We start from the raw sequence: 22,316 nt of genomic DNA on the forward strand, positions 1-22,316 counted from the left end.
AGGGTGCACACCAGCAGGAAACTGGGATTAGAGCTAGAGCAAGGACTGGAACATAGGCTCTCATTATAGGATGTGCACATTGCAAGCTGCTGCTTAGCCACAAAATCAAGTACTTGTGCCTCTCCCCACCTTCCTTTCTTAGCTGGCTTAGAACTGTTAGGGGGCCGGCACTGTGGCTTAGCGGGTAAAGCTGCTGCCTGTAGTGCTGGCATCCCATATAGGCACCAGTTTGAGTCCTAGCTGCTCCACTTCCAGTCCAGCAATCTGCTACAGCCTGGGAAAGCAGTAGAAGATGGCCCAAGTCCTTAGGCCCCTGCACCTGTGTGGCAGACCTGGAAGAAGCTCCTGGCTCCTGGCTTCGGATCAGTGCAACTCCGGCTGTTGCAGCCAATTGGGAAGTGAACCAGCAGATGAAAGACCTCTCTCTCTCTCTGCCTCTCCTTCTCTCTCTGTGTAACTCTGATTTTCAAGTAAAATAAATAAATTTTTTTTTTTTTTTTTTAGACAGAGTGGATAGTGAGAAAGAGAGACAGAGAGAAAGGTCTTCCTTTGCCGTTGGTTCACCCTCCAATGGCCGCAGCAGCCGGTGCATCGCGCTGATCCGAAGCCAGGAGCCAGGTGCTTCTCCTGGTCTCCCATGCGGGTGCAGGGCCCAAGCACTTGGGCCATCCTCCACTGCCTTCCCGGGCCATAGCAGAGAGCTGGCCTGGAAGAGGGGCAACTGGGATAGAATCTGGCACCCCAACCGGGACTAGAACCCGGTGTGCCGGCGCCGCAAGGTGGAGGATTAGCCTGTTAAGCCATATGGCGCTGGCCATAAATAAATCTTAAAAAAAAAAAAAAAAGTACTGTCAGGTCCCTGTGTTCTGTGTTTGGTTCCGCCCAAATGCCATTTGACTCAATGCCCTCTTCCCTCAGCACTCTAGCTTGCTCTAGTCTTCTCTTCTGTTTTCTTTTATGATGCTGTGTGTCAGCAAGCCCGCATCACAGAGTAAGACCTGATTCCTAATTCACACGATTTTAGGTAAATTAAATAACTAATTGGCTTTTCAGTTTTCTCATCTATAAAATGGCAAGGATGATAGAAATATCATTACCTAGGGATTTTTTTTTGGGGGGGGAAGGAGGGTTTAAGTGAGATAGTATATAGAAAGGAAAATAGAATGTAAAGTTGAAATAATAAATAATATACTTTCTTTATTCTTTATTATATTATTAAAAATAATGGAATGAAAAATTCACTGTGTCATTACTGAGAGCTCTAGGAACTCAGAAGTCAGTGAAAACTTCCAGAAGAACTAAAAACAGGGTAAAGCCAGACTAGAGCCTTGGTCTGTGAGCCAGGCTGCTGTGAGAGCCTTGGTCTATGAGCCAAGCTGCTGTGTGTGTGCAAGGAGGCAAAGGTGACCAAGCGATGCAGGTTTAGTGCCCTGAGACATCCTACATCCTATAGGTCTGGGCTTGGATTGTTGGGAGTACGTTCTGGGCATTCTCCCTAAGGCTGGGACTCAGTAGGAACTCCTCTAACACATACGCAAAGTTTGGGGGAGGTCAGTGTGCCATTTTCCACCTGGCTCAGAGGAGTTTGGATGGTGTTTGGGCTTGACTGGTTTGACCCAGAGTATTTGCCAGCTTTGCAATATGGTATTTATGAGGATTAATGGCTACTTTTTTAAAAAAAGGTTTATTTATTTGGAAGACACAGTTGGAGGGAGGAAGGGGGGGTGGGTGGTAGGAAGGAGGAGAGAGAGAGAGAGAGAGAGAGAGAGAGAGAGAGAGAGAGAGAATGAATCTTCCGTCTTCTGGTTCACTCCCTGATGTCCACAACAGCTGGGGCTGAATCACTGGGGCTGGATCAGGCTGGAGCCAGGAACCAAGAACTCTATCTTCCACTGCTTTCCCAGGCACATTAGCAGGGAGTTGGATCAGAAGTGGTGCAGGCAGGACTTGAACCAGCCCTCAAAAAGGCCAGCTTAAGCCCCTGCATCATGCTGCTAGCCCCATGGTTACATTAAATAAGGTCTCTGAGAGCTTATTATGAAAACATTCAATCAAAATCCCCAGTGTCTGTGGCCATAATCTTTGAAATGAATTAAATAATGTTGTCTTTCAGCCTGCATGCAGGTGGCCTTGTCACTGGGAGCTGTGGGGTTGGTCATGTCTAATTTGCTGTGTTCACCTTCAGTGTCCTGTAAATTTTTTTTTTTCCTTTGACAGGCAGAGTGGATAGTGAGAGAGAGAGACAGAGAGAAAGGTCTTCCTTTTTGCCGTTGGTTCACCCTCCAGTGGCCGCTGCGGCTGGCACATCGCACTGATCCGAAGCCAGGAGCCAAGTGCTTCTCCTGGTCTCCCATGCGGGTGCAGGGCCCAAGGACTTGGGCCATCCTCCACTGCCTTCCCGGGCCATAGCAGAGAGCTGGCCTGGAAGAGGGGCAACCGGGATAGAATCCGGCACCCCAACCGGGACTAGAACCCGGTGTGCCGGCGCCGCAAGGCGGAGGATTAGCCTGTTAAGCCACGGCGCTGGCCAGTGTCCTGTAAATTTTATATTGAGTATTTGTTCTTAGTGGAAGGTAGAAGGGTGTCGATTTTAGTCATTTTGGTCATGATCTTGAACCTAGTTGGATATGTTCATAAATTTGTGCTGGGAGAAGAGAAAACCAACAGATACATTTGAATTTTTTTGGTGGTGATTATTTGTAAAACATCACATGAATATTATATATAAGTAATGTGAGATATTGTAAGATGTGGCAATTGAAGAAAACCTACTTACTATGAAATATTTGAGATTTTTTAGCCTGAAATGGTTATAATAAATGTTGAACTTTCACTGAAAAGGGTCAAGTGTCAGTATTGCTGAAAATACAAGCTGTTTTTCAGATGAAAGCTGTACTTCACTTCCATGTGTATTGTATTTTTGTCTCATCAATAACTTTTTTTTTATTTAGTAAATATAAATTTCCAAAGTACAGTTTATGGATTACAATGGCTTTCCCCACCCCCTAGTTTCCCTTCCACTTGCACCCCCCCCCATCTCCCACTCCCTCTCCCATTCCATTCACATCAAGATTCATTTTCAACCATCTTTATATACAGAAGATCGATTTAGCATATATTAAGCAAAGATTTCACCAGTTTGCATCCACACAGAAACACAAAGTGTAAAATACTGTTTCAGTACTAGTTATAGCATTACTTCACATTGGACAACACATTAAGGATCCCACATGAGAAGTAAGAACACAGTGACTCCTGTTGTTGACTTAACAATTTGACACTCTTGTTTATAGCGTCAGTAATCTCCCTAGGCTCTTGTCATGAGTTGCCAAGGCTATGGAAGCCTTTTGAGTTCGCCGACTTTGATCTTATTCCAACAGGGTCATAGTCAAAGTGGCAGTTCTCTCCTCCCTTCAGAGAAAGGTACCTCCTTCTTTCATCAATAACTTTTATAGAAAATCAGTCTGTGGTTCAGTTCATCCATCAATTTACTTGAAAGTAATAATTAATATTTTGTTTTGAGATACTGTCTATTGAATCCTTACTATACAAAGCTACTTCAAAAATTTCATGAAAAAATGAAATTCAAAGATGTTTATTTTGGTGCAAAATTTTCTGGAATTTCTGCATACTTTCTTCATAATATGCATTTCCATGAACTTTGAAGACTGTTATGAATGGTGCAAAGTATATAAATTTCTGTCTCTTGTTAGTATTTCAAATTTTTAAAAAAGATTTATTTATTTATTTGAAAGAGTTACAGAGAGGGAGAGACAGAGATAGAGAGATCTTACATCTGCTAGTTCACTCTCCAAATGGCTGCAGTGACCGGGGGTGGGTCAGGCTGAAGTCAGGAGCAAGGAACTCTATCCAGGTTTGCTATGTAGGTACAGAAGCCTAAGTACTTGGGCAATCTTCTGCTGCTTTCCCAGGCAATTAGCAGGGATCTGAATTGGAAGTGGAGTATCTGGGACTTGAACCAGCACTCATATGAGATGCTGGTGTTGTAAATGGTGGCTTAACCTGTTGTACCATGATGCCAGCCCCAGTATTTTAAATTATTTGAATTATATCAAATACCTTTTAGACATATCTTGTGTCTGTTAAGAGGATCATGTTTCTAGTCCTTTTGTACTATCCATATGATGCATTACATTGATTTCTGGATGATAAACCAACCCTGCATTTGCATTCATAGGATAAAAAATTATGTTCATGCCATATAATCTCTATATTCCTAGATATGCTTTGCTGTTATTATGTTGAAGATTTTTGTGTCCATATTTATTAGAGATGTTGGTGTGTGGGTTTCTTGTCTTGTGATATTTTTGTCTGGTTTTGGTATCAGGGTAGTACTCATGGACTCAGCTAGATAGTGTTCTCTCATCTTATTTTGAAACATTGTTATTCCTATTTACCTATTTATATTTATCTATTTGAAAGGCAGAGAGATAGAGACAGGCAGAGAAGCAGAGATCAATGTTCTATCAATTGGTTCCCATCCTAAATGCTTACAGTAGCTGAGGCTAGACCGGGCTAAAGCCAGGAGCCTGGATCTCAATCTGGGTCTCCCTTGTAGGTGACAGGTACTCAGGTTCTGGAGCCATGAACTGCTACCAGGGGACATATTATCAGGAAGCAGGCTCAAAAGCAGAGGAGCTGGGACTCAAACACAGTTATCTTGGTATGGGATATGGGATGCAGCCATCCCAGGCAGCCTCTTAACTGTTGTGCCAAATGCCAGCACCGCTTCCTTTTTTTTTTTTTTTCTTCTTTTGTGCAGTGCTTGTGTTGCATATTCCTGTTTAAAAATTGGGTAATATTCACCAGTGAAGCCATCTGGGACTGGGCTTTTGCTTGTGGGTGGTTCTTAAAGGTTTTTACTGTTAGAGGTTTTTTTAGATTTCCTGATACTTCTAGACTCAGTGTCAGCATTTGCAGGAGTGTGTGCATTCCAGGTAAGCTAATTTGTTGGCGTGCAGTTGTTCATGGTATTTCCTTACAGTCCTTCATATTCTGTGTGGCTGGGGAGAATGACTGCTGTTTCTATTCATGATTTAGTTCTATCTTTTATATTTTCTTTTCTTCAAAGCATTTTATTGAAATACAGCGTACAAACCAAGACATTCACATAAATGTACCGATGGCATCTGATGATATTCATAGCCAACACCTGAATTAAGAACAAAGCATTACTTATAGCCCAAGAGTTCTCACTATGCACCCTCTGCATTTCTTTTTTGAAAACATGTGACATAAGAGTGTACTGTGCTTTACATAGTATGACTCAGTGAAGCACTGTTGATACTTATACCCTGAGTGATAGAACATTCACACAATTTTTATACTGTCTACATTAACTATAATAAATAAGAGAAAATGTGATATTTGTCTTTTTGGGTCTGACTTATTTCATTTAGTATGTTTTCTGGTTGCATGCATTTGTAGAAAATGTCAGGATTCCATTGTTTTTTATGGCTGATTTGCAGTCTATTGTGTATGTGTACTGTATTTTCTTATTCCAATCATAAATTGATGGACATTTAGGTTGATTCCATATCTTAGGTATTAAGAATTGAGCTGCTATAAACATGGGAGTACAGGTAACTCTTTCATACACTGATTTTATTTCCTTTGGATATATTCCCAGAAGTGAGATAGCTGGGGCATATGGTAGGTCTATTTTTAGATTTCTGAGGAATCTTCCATAATAGCTATACTTGTTTACATTCCCACCAACAGTGTATTAGGTTACCTTTTTCTCTATATCCTTGCCAGCATTTGCTGTTTTTTTGATTTTTGGATGAAAGCCATTCTAACTTGGGTGAGATGATACCTCATTGTGGTTTTTATTTGCATTTCCTGATGGGTAGTGATCCTGAGCATTATTATATGTGTCAGCCATTTGTACTTCATTCTCTGAAAAATGCCTTATCTCATTTCTTAACTGGGTTGTTTTGTTGTTGAGTTTCTTGAATTCCTTATATATTCTGGATTTTTATCCTTTATCAGATGCATAGGTAGCAAATCTTTTCTCCCACTGTGTCGGTTACCTTTTCACTTTGTTGAGTGTTTCCTTTGCAGTGCAGAGCCTCTTAGTTTGATGTGATCCCATTTGTTTATTTTTGCTTTTATTGCCTGTGCTTCTGGGTTCTTATCTAAGAAGTCTTTGCTAAGGCGATGTCTTGCAACATTTCCCCTATGTTTTCCTGTAGTCATTTGATGGTTTCAGGTTAGGTCTTGGGTTTAGATCCCTGGTCCATTGTGTTGATTTTTGTGTAGGGTGTAAGGTAGGGGTCTTGTTTCAGACGTCTGCATGCAGAGATCCAATTTTCCCAACACCATTTGTTGAAGAGATTGGCCTTTCTCCAGGGAATGATTTTAGCTTTTTTGTTGAAGATTAGATGATTGTAAATTGTGGATTAAATTCTGGGTTTTCTATTATGTCCCATTGGTCAACCTGTATATTTTTGTGCTAGTATGAGGCTGTTTTGATTTTAGCAACTCTGTAATGTCTTGAAATCTGATGTTGTGATGTCTCTGGCTTTGTTATTGTTGCTTAAGATTGCTTTGGTTATTTAGGCTCTTTCATGTTTCCATATGAATTTTTTAAGATTTACTTTTATTTGAGAGGCAGAGTTACAGAGAGAGAGGTCTGCCATCTGCTATCTCACTCCTCAAATGGTCACAATAGTCAGAGTTGGTCTGATCAGAAGCCAGGAGCCAGGAGCTTCTTCTGGGGCTCCCATGTGGAGATGCAGGGGCCTAAGCACTTGGGCCATCTTCCACTGCCTTCCCAGGCCATCAGCTGAGAGCTAGATCGAAAGAGGACCAGCCAGGACATGAACCAACACCCTTAAGGGATGCCAGCGCCGCAGGTGGAGGCTTCACCTACTATGCCACAGCACCAGCCCTCCATATGAATTTTAGTATTGTTTTTCCTAGATCAGAGAAGAATATCCTTGGTATTTTGATTGAACCCAGGCCTGCTGATATGGGACGTGAGTATCGTAACTGCTGGGATGAATGCCTGCTCCCCCGCTGGCTTTTGGAGGGAGGTGTTGAAGGTCCCGTTGTCTTCCTCTTCTGTCCCCTGCTTGTTCTTGAGCAGCAGAGGAACCTCTGTAAAAGGAGGTCGTTCTGAGTCGTGTTTCTCTTTTCATTAAGAAGCAAGAGGATGTGACAGAGAACAGTCATTAGGGCTTGAGTCAGCTTTCTGAAACAGTCAGCTGTGTACGAAGACGAGCATCACCATGGTTTCAAGCATCTTGAAGAGTATCTTTCTCTGTGTCACGCTGCCTCATTAGTGCCCTTTGATTTCCAGTTCTCAAAATTTGGAAGCTAGATTATTCCAGAGGATTATCTTTCCAAATCAGATCCTCTTAGGGAGAGCCTAAATTTAGAGTTGCTCTTTGTTTTGATCAGTGTGTGGGTTAAATGTTGAGAACATTGCTTGGAGGAGATGCCAGAGCCTCCACGCCTGCTTCTTAGAAATCCACACAAAGGAACCAGGGCTGCCAGTGCTCACTGTATTGTGGGGCAGTGATGGGGTTGTTATCTGGGGAGGCTGTTTCCATTGACTTTTTTGCCAAGAAAAAGAGACTTTAAAGATCAAGTGTAGGCCTTGAACTTGGTGTCCTACTTCTGTGGTAAATAGATACAGCTTACAGTTTTGTGAGCCATCTTCACTTGAGCTGGAACATTCTTTGATAATGATAATTTTTGACACATTTAGCTTGGAACAGATATTCGAGCCACTTTTTTTTTTTAGTAGATAGAAAAATTTAACTATAGCTGCTCAGCTGGCTCTCGTGATTGTCTACTTTGCATTAATAATGGAGCCTTAAAAATGAAACCCTCCCTTGCTTTTTTAGGAGTCATTAACTACACATATGTGTGCTTGCTCTAGCGGTTCTTGAGATACTAGTGAAGCCTTAGTAATAGCCCAGCCAGAGGAGTTTTCAGAGTTCTGGGTGTTTTTCCACAGATGCAATGGTAGAGTAGCTGAAATGTGTTTGTTTTCTAACGTAATTTATGAGACTTAATTTTAAAGGCATTTTTAGGCATACAAAAAGGTGAGCAGATAGTAAAGAAAATGCCTCATCTCCTCAGTATTCCCTGAGGTTATTATTTCAAATTTCTATTTATTTATTTGAAAGGCAGAAAGATGGAGAGAGAGAGAGAGAGAGAGAGAGAGAGAGAATGAGAATCGATCTTCCTTCCATTGTGTTACTGCCCAGATGGCCCAGGGCTGAGCCAGGCTGGATCTGGAAGCCGGAAGCTCCCCTGTGTATGGCAGGAACTCAGGTTCCTGAGCTGCTGTTTGCTGCTGCCCAGGGCATGCCTTGGCAGGAAGTTAAATCAGAAACAGAGAGAGGACTTGAACCCGGGCACTGGTTATGGGACACAGGTGCCCCTAGTGTTGGTTTAGCCTGCTGCACCACATTATTATGTTATTAATACCTTATGTTGTATGGTACTTTTGTTATAATTGATTAATATTGATAATAATTGTTAATCTTAACCCACAGTTTCCATTATGGATTTCTCACTGGTATTCAGTTCAGTTGAATTTCACAAAGGCATAATGACCTGTATCCGCCATTGCTACAGCAGTTTGACTGCCTTAAAAATCCTGTCTGCTTAACCCATTTTTTCTCTCTCCTTCCGCTCTCCCAGGCCCCTGGCAACCATGGATTTTTGTCTCCATAGTTCTGCCTTTTCCAGAATGTCATATAGTTGGACGTATAGCCTGTAGTGTTTAATGACTCGGTGAATATAAGCCCTGTCGTGGCTTGATGGCTCTTTTCTTTTTACTGCTGGGTGTCATTCCGTTGTCCTCAGGAACCCACTTCTTGTCCTACTGAAGAGCATCTTGGCTGCTAACACTTTGGAGCAACTATGAATAAAGCTAGTTTTTTGAAATCTATCTTTATTTTTTTTCTTTAAGATTTATTTATTTATTTGAAAATCAAGAGTTAACACACAAAGAGAGAGAGAGAGAGAGAGAGATCTTCCTCCACTGGTTTACTACCCAATTGGCTGTAACAGCTGGAGCTGTGCTAATCTGAAGCCAGGAGCCAGGAGATTCTTCCAAGTCTCTCATACAGGTGCAGGGGCCCAAGGACTTGGGCCATCTTCTGCTGCTTTCCCAGGCCATAGCAGAGAGCTGGATCAGAAGTGGAGCAGCCGGGACTTGAACTAGAACCCATATGGGATGCTGGCACTGCAGGCAACGGCTTTACTTGCTATGTCACAGTGCCAGCCCAGGATCCAATCTCTTTCTAAAAATAGGCATACAAATTGTACATACAGGGCCTGCATTGTGGTGTAGCAGGTTAAGTCTCTGCCTGTGATGTCAACATCCCATAAGGGCACCGGTTCAAGTCCTGGCTGCTCTACTTTCGATCCAGCTCCCTGCTAATGCACCTGGCAAAGCAATGGAGGATGGCCCAAGTGCTTGGGCCTCTGCTACCCATGTGGAAGACCCAGAAGCAGCTCTTGGCCCTTGGCTCCTGGCTTTGGCCTGGCCCAGCCCTGGCCATTACAGCCATTTGGGCAGTGAACCAGTGGGTGGAAGATCTCTCTGTCTCCCTCTCTCTCTCTCTTTCTGTAACTCTGCCTTTCATATAAGTAAAATATATTTAAAAACATTGTACATATTTATGGGATACTATCTGATGTTTCCAGTAGGTGTATACATTGTACATTGTCCCCTCAGGGTTAATGTGAATCTCCTCAAAGGTTGAGCATTTGTTTATAATGAAAACATTGCAAATCCCGCCTTCTAGTTTTTTTCCTTAAAGGGGAAATACACAACACATTCACATGATCTGTAGTCTGCCAGTATACAGCAGACCCTCGGGACTTCTTAGTGTTGTCTAGCTGTAGCTTAGTGCCCACTAATCAACCCTTCCCTCTGGCATTCACCCTCCGCCTTTCCTCTCCCTGAGATCCCAGTGGTCTACTCCTGTTCCCAGTGTCTATCCCCTTGCCGACAGGCGCCCTAGGTGGCTAAGGCAAACAGACCAGGCCTGCTTCTGCCTGGGAACTTCCTGTTCCCCCAATGTTTTCTGGATGAGTTCTGCAGGCAGAGATCTTGGCCGTGTTCTCCAGAAGGAGTGGTATCTACAATGTTTAACAAGTATTCCTTAATCACGGTTTCTCTGCTCCTACCCTTGTCCCATTGTAACATTCTGAACTTCTTATTTTGATCTGTCTGATAATTTACTTTAAAGTGTGAATGATTATATAGACTCTTATAGTCAACAAAAAATTTTTTTTTATTGTGATAGAATGTATGTAACATAAAACTTGCAGTTTTTGGCCGGCGTCGAGGCTCGCTTGGCTAATCCTTTGCCTGCAGCGTCAGCATCCCATATGGGTGCCGGGTTCTAGTCCTGGCTGCTCCTCTTCCAGTCCAGCTCTCTGCTGAGGCCTGGGAAGGCAGTGGAGGATGGCCCAAGTGCTTGGGTCCCTGCACCCTCCTGGGAGACCAGGAGGAAGCACCTGGCTCCTGGCTCCTGTCCGTAGCGGCCATTTTGGGGGTAAACCAATGGAAGGAAGACCTTTCTCTCTGTCTCTCTCTCTCTCATTGTCTAACTCTGTCAAACAAATAAAAAAAAAAAAAAAAGAAAACGTGCAGTTTTAACCAGTTTAATATATATGATTCAGGAACATTAAGTACATTCACATTGTGGTGCAACCATCGCCACTGTTTTGAAAACTTTTTCATCTGGGGTTATGGTCATTAAAAGAGGAATGTGACTACTTTTCTCATCAATTCTTATGTTAATGGGATATTAATACACAGAGAACAAATTTCATAGGTACAGTTCTAAGAATATAATACTTCTCCCTCCTTCTCCTTCTTTCCTTCCTATTTTTTTATTTTTTAAGGTTTATTTTATTTGAAAGGCAGAGTTAACAGAGAGAGAGAAAGAGAGAAAGAGATATCTTCCATCTGCTGGTTCACTCCCCAAATGACCCCAATGGCTGGGGCTTGACCAGACTGAAGCTGGGAGCCAGGAACTTGACCCAGGTCTCTCATGTGGGTGGTGGGGGCCCAAGTACTTGGGCCATCCTCCACTGCTTTCGCAGGTGCATTATCAGGGCGCTTCATCAGACATGGAGCAGCTGGGACTAAATGCAGTGCCTGTATGGGATGCCAGTGTTGCAGGTGGCAGCTCAACTTGCTGTGCCACAATGCTGGCCCCATCCTCTCTTTGTTTCTAAAACAAGAATTTAAAAAGTCATTCTGAAGCTATTTTTGGTGAGATATGTCTGTCAGTCAGCTTATGCTAAATTTTGCTGTGGTAGTGCCCCCCAAATCAGTGGCTTTGGCCAGCAATCTGGGTGTGCCTCTTGTGTTACATAGCTATATTTTTCTTTTGGCTGGAACTTAGTGACACAGCCACTTCTTAATGCAAGGGAGACGGGAAACGACATCTACTTGTGTGCATTGGAATTAGAAGGAGTTGGTTTGCTGACGAGTTCCACTGGTCGCCGTCTTAAGTAAGATGATTAAATTGTGCACATAGCTCTGTTGATCTTCCAAGGACAACAAGACAGCAGTTGCATTTTCTCTTTGTTCTGATTACTTTTCAGGAAAGTATTTTTCTACTCCCTGCTCCCTTCCTATCTAAACTTTACCTCATCCCTTTAGAAAACATGTCTTAGAAATTTTATTGACACATAGTAATTGTACGTATTTATGGTGCAGTGTGACATTTAAATACATGTATACAACGTAGTGATCATATCTGGCTCACTGACACACCATCACCTCAGCTGTTCAGTTCTTTGTACTGGGAACATTCAAAATCCCTTCGACTACCCATTTCGAAATGTACAATTAATTATTGTTACATCTCTTTAAATACTGAACTTCTTAGAATCAGTAAACGTCTATCTTACTTTGATAAATACCTGTTTGATAATGATTTTTTAAATTAATTTATTTGAAAGGCAATAAGATTGGGCGGGTAGGGGGAAGAGATCAAACGTGCACATTTTGAAATTTGATATTTCAGAAATGTCAAGTGTTGAAGCCTTCCGGCTTCACAATGAAAGGCTACGCCTGGGACCAGAGCTGTGGCGTAGTGGGTAAAGCCGCTACTTGCAGTGCCAGCATCCCATATGGGCACCAGTTTGAGTCCCGACCGCTCCACTTCTGACCCAGGTCTGTGCTGTGGCCTGGGAAAGCAGCAGAAGATGACCCAGACGTTTAGGCCCCTGCACCCGCATGGGAGACCTGGAGGAAGCTCCTGGCTCCTGGCTTTGGATTGGCACAGCTCTGGCCGGTGCGGCCATCTGCGGAGTAGTGAACCAGCAGATGGAAGACCTTCTCTCTCTCTGCCTCTGCTTCTCTGTAACCCTGACTTTCAAATAAATAAATAAATCTTTAAAAAAGAAAGGCTACTCCTGAATCTATTTGTAACACTGGATTTCTGTTGTCTTTAAAATGAAAAGGAGCCAACATTGTGGTGCAGTGGGTTAAGCTACTGCCTTCAATGCTGGCATCCCCTAGTAGCACTGGTTTGAGTCCCGGCTGTTCCACTTCTGATCCAGCTTTCTGCTAATGCACATGGGAAAGCAGCAGAGGATGGCACGAGTACTTGGGCCCCTGCCACCCACGTGGGAGACCCAGATGGAGTTTCAGGCTCCTGACTTTGACCTGGCCCAGTACCAGCTTTTGTAGCCAATGGAAGATTGATCTCACTCTCTCTCTCTCTTTCAAATAAATAAAATAGATCTTTCAAAAAAAAAGTATGAAAAATTTGGCATTGAAAATGACATTTCTTGACCAGAGTAGCAGGTTCAGATAGAGGGCCTATAAACTTCAGCATGAGAATGTTCCTTTTATTTATTTATTTGAGAGACAGAGTATGTTTGTGTGTAGGCACGTGTTCACATGTGCGTGCGCACACACACACACACACGTGCACACACAATCTCATCAATTGGTTCACTCCCCAAATGTCCATAACAAGGTCTGGAGCTGGATTTGGGGTGGAGGGGCAGGATTTTCATCCAGGTCTCCTCTGCGAATGACAGGAGTCCAGCCACTTGAGCCATCACTGCTGCCTGCCAGAGTTTGCATTAGCAGGGAGCTAGAGTCAGGAGTGGAGCTGGGTATCAAACCCAGGGCAGTTGGTTAGAGGCCCCAGATGTCTTAACCAACGTCTTAAAATCTAGACCAGCTGCCTACCCCACAGGACTGCTTCTTAATAAAATTTAGAAGTAAACTTGGCAATATTTGTGATGTATTTGGTTGATGCATTGACTGCACCTGATGAGCTTTGTTGCTGTTTAAAAGGAAGTTGAGCTGCCTAGATGTACACAGTGGTTTGATTTTGAGTGTGTTTGGTATGTGCCAGCCTGCTGATGATTAAAGTTTGTGATCAGTATTAATTTTAAGTAAGTTGCTTACTGGGGCGAGGAATTCCCTTTCCCTTAAGGAAAAGTGTTCCATGTGGGCCTCTGGTTGCTGGGAATAGCTGTGTAAGCATTGTGGAAATTTTTCCAAATTAAAATGTGGCTGCCAGTTCATTTCTTCCTTTTAGGGTTTTGACGGGTGGTTGTGTTTTATGCACCCTACGTGGCTGTCTTTAAACTCAGTCAGCAAATTGGAAACATTTAGCTTGGACAAAACCTCTTTATCTTCCAATAATCTCACCACAGAGACCACTGTGCTCTCAAATACATCGTTAATACTCTTAGACAGAATGGCCTGCTTTCATTCTCTTGTTATGGAGCCTTTATTTTAGTGTCTGTTCTTCAGTGTTATAATTCCAGGCTGTACCCTTTTGAAAAGGCCAAGCAGGTGTTGATGTGTTTTGTTGTGACACAGTCAGTTGGTCTTGGATGAACTTGAGTGCTTTTTTTTTAATAGAGAACTTTTATTTAATAAATATAAATTTCAGAAGTACAACTTTTGGATCATAGCTGTTCTTCCCCCCATAACCACCCTCCCACCTGCAGACCTCCCATCCTGACTCCAGGAGGTGGTCCTTCCTGGTCTTCCATTAGCCAGGAGGCAGGATGTGCCCGTATGTCTGAGCTGTGATCTCCTTGGTCCTGGGAGGCCACAGTCCCGTGATTGCTATGAGAGGGGCCTCCCCCACCCAGCTCTCCCCCAGCTACTCAGTCTGTTGCAGAAGGCTCTTTGCGGCCATGGTTAAAAACTCTTCTCCAATTTACAGAGAGGTGGAAACACTAAGAATAATACTGAGAGCACTTGCATTCTCCCCCAGATTCCCTTCACCCCATCTGCTTTATCATTTGTGTATGTGCGTGTGTATGTGAGTGCATGTGTGACACATAGTGTTTAACTTTCTGAACTGCTTGAGAGGAAGTTGCATCCATGGTGGCACCTTGCCTCTCAGTATTTAACTTTGTATTTCTGGACAAGAGGGTTATTCTCTTGCAGAAGCATGATACAGTTATAAACTTGTGTCAGTTTGAAACTGTTACCAGACTTTTATGTAACTTGTCACATTCCAGTTTTTTCAGCTGACCCACATTCTCCTTTATAAAATTTGTTTCCTTTCAGTAGGGGACTCCATGTGGGATCAGGTGTGATCCTTAGTTGCTGTATCTTTTTTTTTTCTTTTTTTTGTTAGGCAGAGTTAGAGAGAGAAAGGTCTTCCTTCCATTGGTTCACCCCACAAATGGCCGCTATGGCTGGCGCACTGTGCTGATTCAAAGCCAGGAGCCAGGTGCCCTGTCCTGGTCTCCCATGCGGGTGCAGGGGCCCAAACACTTGGGCCATCCTCCACTGCCTTCCCGGGCCACAGCAGAGAGCTGTACTGGAAGAGGAGCAACCAGGACCAGAATCCGGTGCCCATATGGGATGCCGGCGCCACAGGTGGAGGATTAACCAAGTGAGACACGGCGCCAGCCCCACTGTATCTTTTTTTAAAAAAGATTTATTTATTTATTTGAAAGGCAGAGTGGCACACACACACACACACACACAGGGAGAAAAAGAGAGGGGGGATCTTGCATCCTCTGGTTCACTACCTGGGTGGCTGCAACAGCTGGAGCTGTGCTAGCTAAGCCAGAAGCCCTGCACTCCATCCTGGCCTCCCATAAGGGTTGCAGTAACCCAAGTGCTTGGCCATCATCTGCCTTCCCAGGTACAGTTAGCAGGAAGCTGGATCAGAAGTAGAGTAGCCAGTACTTGACCCAGGCACTCTGTTATGGGATGCTGTCCTCCTGAGTGGTGGCTTAGCCTGCTGTGCCATAGTACCTGCCTCTGCTGCATCTTTTGAATTTCTTTTAATATGGATCATTTTCTTTATTTCTTTTTCTTTTTTTTTTCTTTCTTCTTTTTTTTTTTTTTAAGAAAGAGTTATATACACAGAGAGGGAGAAACAGAGAGATCTTCTATCTGCTGGTTCATTCCCCAGATGGCTGCAACAGCCAGCTCTGGGCCAGGTTAATGCCAGGAGCTGGGAGATTCTTCCAGATCTCTTCCATGGGTAGCAGGGGCCCAAGCACTTGGGCCATCCTTTGCTGCCTTCCCAGGTGCATTAGCAGGGAGCTGGATCGGAAGTGGAGCAGCTGGGATTTGAACCAGAGCCCATGTGGGATGCTGATGTTGCAGGAGTTGGATTTACACACTGTTCCACAGCACCAGCCCCAAGAGCCTTTCCGTTGCCTTGTTTTTGAAGAATGTAGCCCCCTTTCCCCTTCAATAGTAGAGCGTTCTCCTCCCCCAATTTTAGATTTCTCTGATGTTCCTATTGATTAGATTCGGGTTCTCCGTTGATTATTCCTGCTCGAATCTTTGCAGTGATGACCAGGATGTTTTCCTGCTCCTTGTTTATTTTTTGTTTGTATGCACTCTCAGGTTTCTGTTTTCCCAGTGGTTTAGAATCCCTTGCTGTCCTTCACTATTTCAGTGGCCCGTGGTCCCTTATTCAGCTTGTAGGAGTCCCTTGAGGCTTGGTGTTGTGCCACTGGGATGCATGCACTTAGTCAGATGACCTGTGGCTTGCAGGTACCCTGCTGGGACTGCGCTTTATTGTCCAGGTAAAGTGTGTGTGTCATACATAGCTTTTCAATCAGACTGGCTCTTCTGTGTGTTTCAATTTCAGGGAGAGTCTATACTGACCTATTTGAGTGATGCATTAATAGGCAGACAGACCCTTAATTGGCTTTATAGTTATTTGTACCTACTCCCATTTCAGTTGGCAGTAAACATGAGGGGTCTAATGCCCTTCTCTGGCTGCACTGAATTGATGTGAGAGCTGCCTGTGGGCGCCCTCTGCTGGCTTTGCCATGCACGGACACTTCTGGGGTTGTGTGGCAGGACTTTATTTTGGTTAGTTGATATCTCTCTCTTCAGTTATTTCACAAATGTGGGTCACTCAACACGGTCTGCTCTCAAACCTGCTGTGTTTTGTAAAGGCATCAAGAATGGTTTTCATGGGGCTGGCGTTGTGGTGCAGCAGGTTAAGGTGCTGCCTCTGATGCAGGCATCCCATACGGGTGCCAGTTTGAGTCCTGGCTGCTGCACTTCCTGTCCAGCTCCCTGCTAATGCACTTGGGAAGGCAAGAGAAGATGGCCCAAGGACTTGGGAAGCCACCCAAGGTGGAGATCTGGATGGAATTCCAGGCTCCTGGCTTCAGCCTGGGCCAGCCCTGACTGTTGTGGCCCTTGGGGAGTGATAGCATCTAAAATGAACATCCCTTGCACATGCATGGTTCATACATGACTTAATAAGTAGAGCCTAATTGTGGGTAGGAATTGACAGCTGGAAATATAGGGAATTGAGACTGAGAAAATAGTCTAGGGCAAGTTTAGGATGTGTTCAAGAAAAAGGGAAATTTGGTTTGTCTGGAACCTGGCTGGGGATAGGGAAAACAGGGTTGGAAATTAGGTATTTTGAGGCTCTTTCAGTTGTAATAATAGACTGTAAGGGAAGCTAACAGAAATCTGTTTAGTAACTGGGAAGCCCAAGGTAGCTGGGTGCATGGGTTCAGCTGCTGCTGCTCCACCCCTTGCCTGCTCTGCTTCTGCTTCTTCCCTTTTCCAGTCTCTGCCTGGCTCCCTTGCCTGTTGGCATCAGGAGAGAAGAAACCACCCTACCCCTCCCATCCCCCAGCCCCTCCAAACCATATATCCTGCAGGGTCAGGTCATGAGGAGAGTCACTTTTACTATGAGCATCAGGGAAGGGCACTGACTAGCAGTATTTGGGTCACATGGCTACTGTTAGGCCAGTCCCTGTGGAAAGGAACGGGTCTACATGGGCTGTGTCCATGCCAGAGAGTACATGGGAACTGTGGTCATCTCTCCCTCTGGAATCCCGTGGAGCAGGTGAGGGGGAATTCTTCAGGGAAGCAGGGTGTTAAATGACGAGACGGTAGACGGGTGTGTGCTGGGACAACCTGGTGGATCGGAGGAGGGTGTGGTCAGTGGCAATGGAAGAGAGTGAAGGAGTGGGAGGCACAAGGTGTAGGCTGGGTAGAGGACGGTCAGTGGTGCCTCCTTATAGAGTAGAATATTTGGATAGGATTCCTTTGAGGTCAGCCCCAGGAGACAGAGAGAAGAATATATCTTAAGGAAAACTGGTGGATTCAGTTGTGTGCATGCTGAAGTACTTTTGGAACAGGCATGTGGACAGGTACAGCAGGTCGGGCCCAGGTCTTACTTGGTTCTTCCTCGGGACAGTGGCCTACAGCAGACGTACAGAGAGCTTCATGGGTGCACAAGTTGCCCTCCTGCTTTCCCGGCTGGTGCCCCTGCCTCTTTCTGAGTCCCCTCTCCAGCCCCTCTCTACCTACAGGGCATCCTGTGCACCATTTCCAAGGTAACTTTTTAAACTTATTTTTATGCTATTTGTGCCTGGCTCAAAAACTTCCAGCCTACGCCCTCTCCCCCTGCAATATATTAAGTATAAAATTTAGTCCTTCAAGACCTTAGTGGTCTTGAAGCTACATTTCCATTTTTCATTTCTTTCAACCCCCTTCTACCTTGTACATGAATTTTGAGTCCACTGGGTTTCTGCCATCCCATGCTGTCCCTCTCTTTACTCTTCTCAAGGCTATGCTGAGAACGAGAGCTGGTTCAGAGAGCTAGGCTGTTAACCTAACAACCCTAAGGTTGTACCTAAGCAGATAGAGTTCAAAAGTTTGGATGGTTGCTTGCAAGTTCTCAGTCCTCACATTTACAAGTAGAGCCTGTATTTCATGCAGCTGTTATTTATTATTGTTTTCATCCCACACTGATTTGGAGCCAAATCTTCAGGAGAGTGCAGTGCCTGCCCTGGAGGGGCGCTGTAGAGGCACAGATGGGCTGCAGAGGGCATGCCCCCTCTCCCCATGCTGCAGCTGAGAAAGGAGAGGAGAGTTTCTGAGAAGAGGTCATTTCTGCCTGGTTCTTGAAGGATGAATGACTTTGGCAAGCTGACAAAAAGGTGACATTTTGGGTAGGAGACAGTGTAATGTGGGTGTGAACACTGAAGGTCCAGAGCGCCAGGTCGAGTGATGGTGGGAAGCGTGGAGGTGGCTGTGGCTTGCACTGTTTCTGTGTTCGTATTAACGACCTTGCTATGGCTGTGGCTGCAGGAGGAAGATCGAGTCAGGTCATGGCACAGTGGTTTTCCTGCCTGTGTTCAGTGGCCAAACGCAGAGTATGGAGAGGGCCAGGGCCCCGTGAACCACACCCTATCCTAGTGCTGATGCCAGGCCCTTCCCTGGAAGGGATGTCAGACAGTTCATTCTTTCAATAATAAAAAAGAGACCATTTATTTCTAAATATAGAATCTAAATATATATTCTATATATTCTAAATAAATATTCTATAAATGAACATTTATAGTTGCCCAAATTTTGGTGCCTTTTAGGAGAAAAATAACAATTTTTTTCTTGTTAAAAATAAACTTTTAGGGGCCAGTGTTGTGGCATAGCAGGTTAAGCTACTGCCTGCAGCACTGGCATCCCAAATGGGTGCCAGTTTGAGTCCTGGCTGCTCCACTTCCAATCCAGCTCCCTGTCAATGGCCTGGGAAAGCAGCAGAAGGTGGCCCAATTGCTTGGGCCCCTGCATCCATGTGGGAGACCTGGATGAAACTCTGGACTTTTGGCTTCAGATCTGCCCAGCCCTGGCTTTATGGTCATTTGGAAAATGAACCAGAGACTAGAAGACCTCTCTCTCTGTAACTCTTTCAATAAATAAAATAAATAATTTTTTTAGAACTTCAGGACATGATATATATAGAGTACAATGTGAGACCTACCAAAGAATTTACAAGTTACTCATAATTTGAGATGAATATAGGCTCTCTTGACTTATATATGAATATATTTTGTATGCTTTACACATTAATTTTTTTTAAGATTTTATTTATTTGTTTGAGAGGCAAAGTTACAGTCAGTGAGAGGGAGAGACAGAGAGAAATGTCTTCCGTCCACTGGTTTACTCCCCAAATGGCTGCAGTGGCCGGAGCTGCGCCGATCTGAAGTCAGGAGCCAGGTGCCTCTTCCTGGTCTCCTACGTGGGTGCAGCAGCCCAAGGACTTGGGCCATCTTCTTACTGCTTTCCCAGGCCACAGCAGAGAGCTGGATTGGAAGAGGAGCAGCTGGGACTAGAACCGGTGCCCACATGGGATGCCAGCGCCACAGGTGGAAGATTAACCCACTGTGCCACAGCGCTGGCCCCCACATTGATGTTTTAATGCTTAAAATGTATTAGGTTTCATATTTACTCCCCATTTAAGGAGAGCATACTAAGTTCTCTTTTTATACAGTAGATTTAAAAGTTAGAACAGTGCCACTTGTTCTGCAGTGACAGACCCATGCCCAGTTAGGTGAAGGTAGCTGCTTTCAATTTAACTTTCTTGATCTTTTCAAAACTTATTTCTTGGGACCAGCACTGTGGCACAGTGGGTTAAGCTGAAGCCCGTGACACTGGCATCCCATATGGTCCATTTGAGTCCTGGCTGCTGCACTTCCAATCCAGCTCCCTGATAGTGGCCTGGGAAAGCAGCAGAGGATGGCCCAAGTCCTTGGTTCCCTGCCACCCAGTGGGAGACAAAGAAGCAGCTCCTGGCTCCTGGCTTCTGCCTGGCCCAGCCCTAACCATGGCAGCCATTTGGGGAATTGAACTAGTGGATGGAAGATCTGTCTCTTTCTGACTCTCCTTCTGTCTCTGTAATTCTGCCTTTTGAATAAATAAATAAATCTTTAAAAATGATTTCTTACTTATTTGAGAGAGATGGAGAGAATCTTTCCTATCTGCTAATTTACTTCCTGAATGCCTCCAACAGCAGGGGCTGGGCCCAGCCGGATCCAGGAGTTGTGAGGGTTGTGAAGACCCAAGTACTTGAGCTGCCCAGAGTGCGCGGTAGGAGGAAGCTGGACTTGGAGTGGAGCCAGGACTTGAACCCAGGCACTGAAGTGGACGTAGGGTTTCCTAGGCTGTGGATTAAGTGCTGCACCAAACTCCTGCTCCACGTGCTTCATCTTGGAACCAGCAGGAGCTGTGAGTGCTGTCACTTGCACAGGGGCCAGAGTTTGCATGGAAAGGCTCTGCTAGGGGACTTGGTGAAAGGAAGTGAATTTGATGGCTGAAGCGTTGTGTTTTACAGGCCAGCTGTGGCTCAGCCGTTGCAGGGCAGGCTGTCCAGAAGGAAACAGGTGAACAGCAGCGACGGCTGAGCCCTGGCCTTAGTCAAACAAAGAAGGGGCAGGATCCCCTGGGAGCTCTGCCATCCAGGTTGCTTCTCCTCTTTGCAGCAGACGGGAGCATGGTTTTTCCTGAAAAGAGAAAGAAAGGAAAATCAGACACAAATTCTCTGACCCGAATGCAGACTCCACTCCAGATCCAGTCGTGATGGAAACCTAGCTTGGTGTTTGTAGCAGGTTATATGCTTGGAAAGCTGATTTGCTGAACCAGGAAGCGTGCCTTTCAGGATTCTCACGTAATCCCGGGAGGAAAAAAGTATCACCCAGATGGCATTTGCGGGAGATTACCCACTGATAATCCTTTCTTGTCCTAGAAGATTAACTCTGCCCTGATGAGGTTGTGGTCAGCTGACTTGTTTGGGTTTTTTTTGGAAAGCTGCAGTTTCTTGCTGTAATTCTGCCCGTGTCTAATGTTGGCTAGACCTGGGTGTTCATTGAGCCATATTGTACAGCCTGGCCCTCCTTTGTTTACCGAAGCAAGCTCAGCCCAGGTTGTTCATTGTTGGCCCAAATTAACAACAGGTGGTGGATAGAGCCCCTCCTAAGATTGTTGGGGCTAAGTCATTTATTAAATAGGCCTGCTGGTCATGAGGGCGTGACGCTCTCACAAGGAAACGCCGCAGCTGGGCCCGGGAGCAAGCTGAGGCCTCGAAACCCAGGGCTGGTTCTTCGTTGAGGTTGCACGGAGCGAAGGGTCTGTGGCCAGCGCGGCGCTCAGCTGAGGGATGAGTGCAGGCAGTCACAGAGCCATGCCTTCTGCGTTTGCCTGGAATGGCTTGTAAAGAGATGGATTTGTATGAGGACTACCAGTCCCCGTTTGATTTTGACACAGGCGTGAACAAAAGCTACCTCTACCTCTCTCCTAGCGGGAATGTTTCTCCACCCGGATCTCCGACCCTTCAGGAATGCGGTAACTCCTAATTCTGTAACGTTGGCTGCGCTGAGACCTAGCTGTCACTCGTCACGGCGATGTGGCTGGCTTTAAAGGTCTTCCCGCAGAGTTGTACCAGGGTGTCGCTGTGCTGCGGCTGCCTGACAACCTGTGCTACCTTCAAAGCAGAGAGAGGGACGGCCGGATGGCTAGAGTACGTGTATGCCAGGAAGGTAGATTTTAAAGTTACTAATGCTTACATGATCATCGGAGTGTGTGGGTGGCGCCTTGAGTTCCTGGAGCTGATGACGAACGAGAATCCGGAGGCCTGGGTTTCCAGTGGCCCGTGGGACCCTGACTTGTGTCTTGGGTAACTCGAGGCTTCAGAAGCACTGGTCACATACTTTCAGGGTGCTACTGCTGGGTGTTCTGGATTTTGTTACAGAATTTTGAGAGCAGCTTACGGAAATTCTGAGGCAAGAGTTCTGTGTGTGTGTGTTTTTAAGAAAAACTTCAAGATCGCTGTTCTTTTGCAGTTGTGTGCCATGTAAGGTTGTCCGAAGGCCAGGGAGGAGAAGGGCCTTCTTAGTTTATCAGCCCAGAGGCAGCCTTCGCCATCAGCCAGGCCCCTTCTCTCTGCCACAGCCGCGCTGGGAGATGGCTGCATGACCTGCTCCATAGCTTGCCAGGCAGGCAACCCGGTGTCCCCAGGAGAGGTTACTTTGTTCTTTATTCATAAAGAACAGGTCAC

The 22,316-nt window shown here is 45.1% G+C and overlaps 1 protein-coding gene across 3 annotated transcripts in view; it reads left to right on the forward strand.

Moving 5' to 3' along the window:
- Positions 1-22,316, forward strand: part of TPD52 (tumor protein D52) — a 266,195-nt gene that overhangs the window by 59,920 nt on the left and 183,959 nt on the right. For 2 of the 3 annotated variants that reach the window (XM_062188322.1, XM_062188319.1), the window contains exon 1: positions 21,466-21,604. The exons of the other annotated variant lie outside the window; for it this stretch is intronic. In XM_062188322.1, coding sequence (XP_062044306.1) covers positions 21,466-21,604 — 139 coding nt within the window. Of the gene's footprint in view, positions 1-21,465; positions 21,605-22,316 lie in introns of those variants that run through there. 3 annotated transcript variants of the gene reach the window in all.

This window comes from Lepus europaeus, chromosome 4 (assembly GCF_033115175.1).
Source record: "Lepus europaeus isolate LE1 chromosome 4, mLepTim1.pri, whole genome shotgun sequence".
Lineage (NCBI taxonomy): Eukaryota > Metazoa > Chordata > Mammalia > Lagomorpha > Leporidae > Lepus > Lepus europaeus.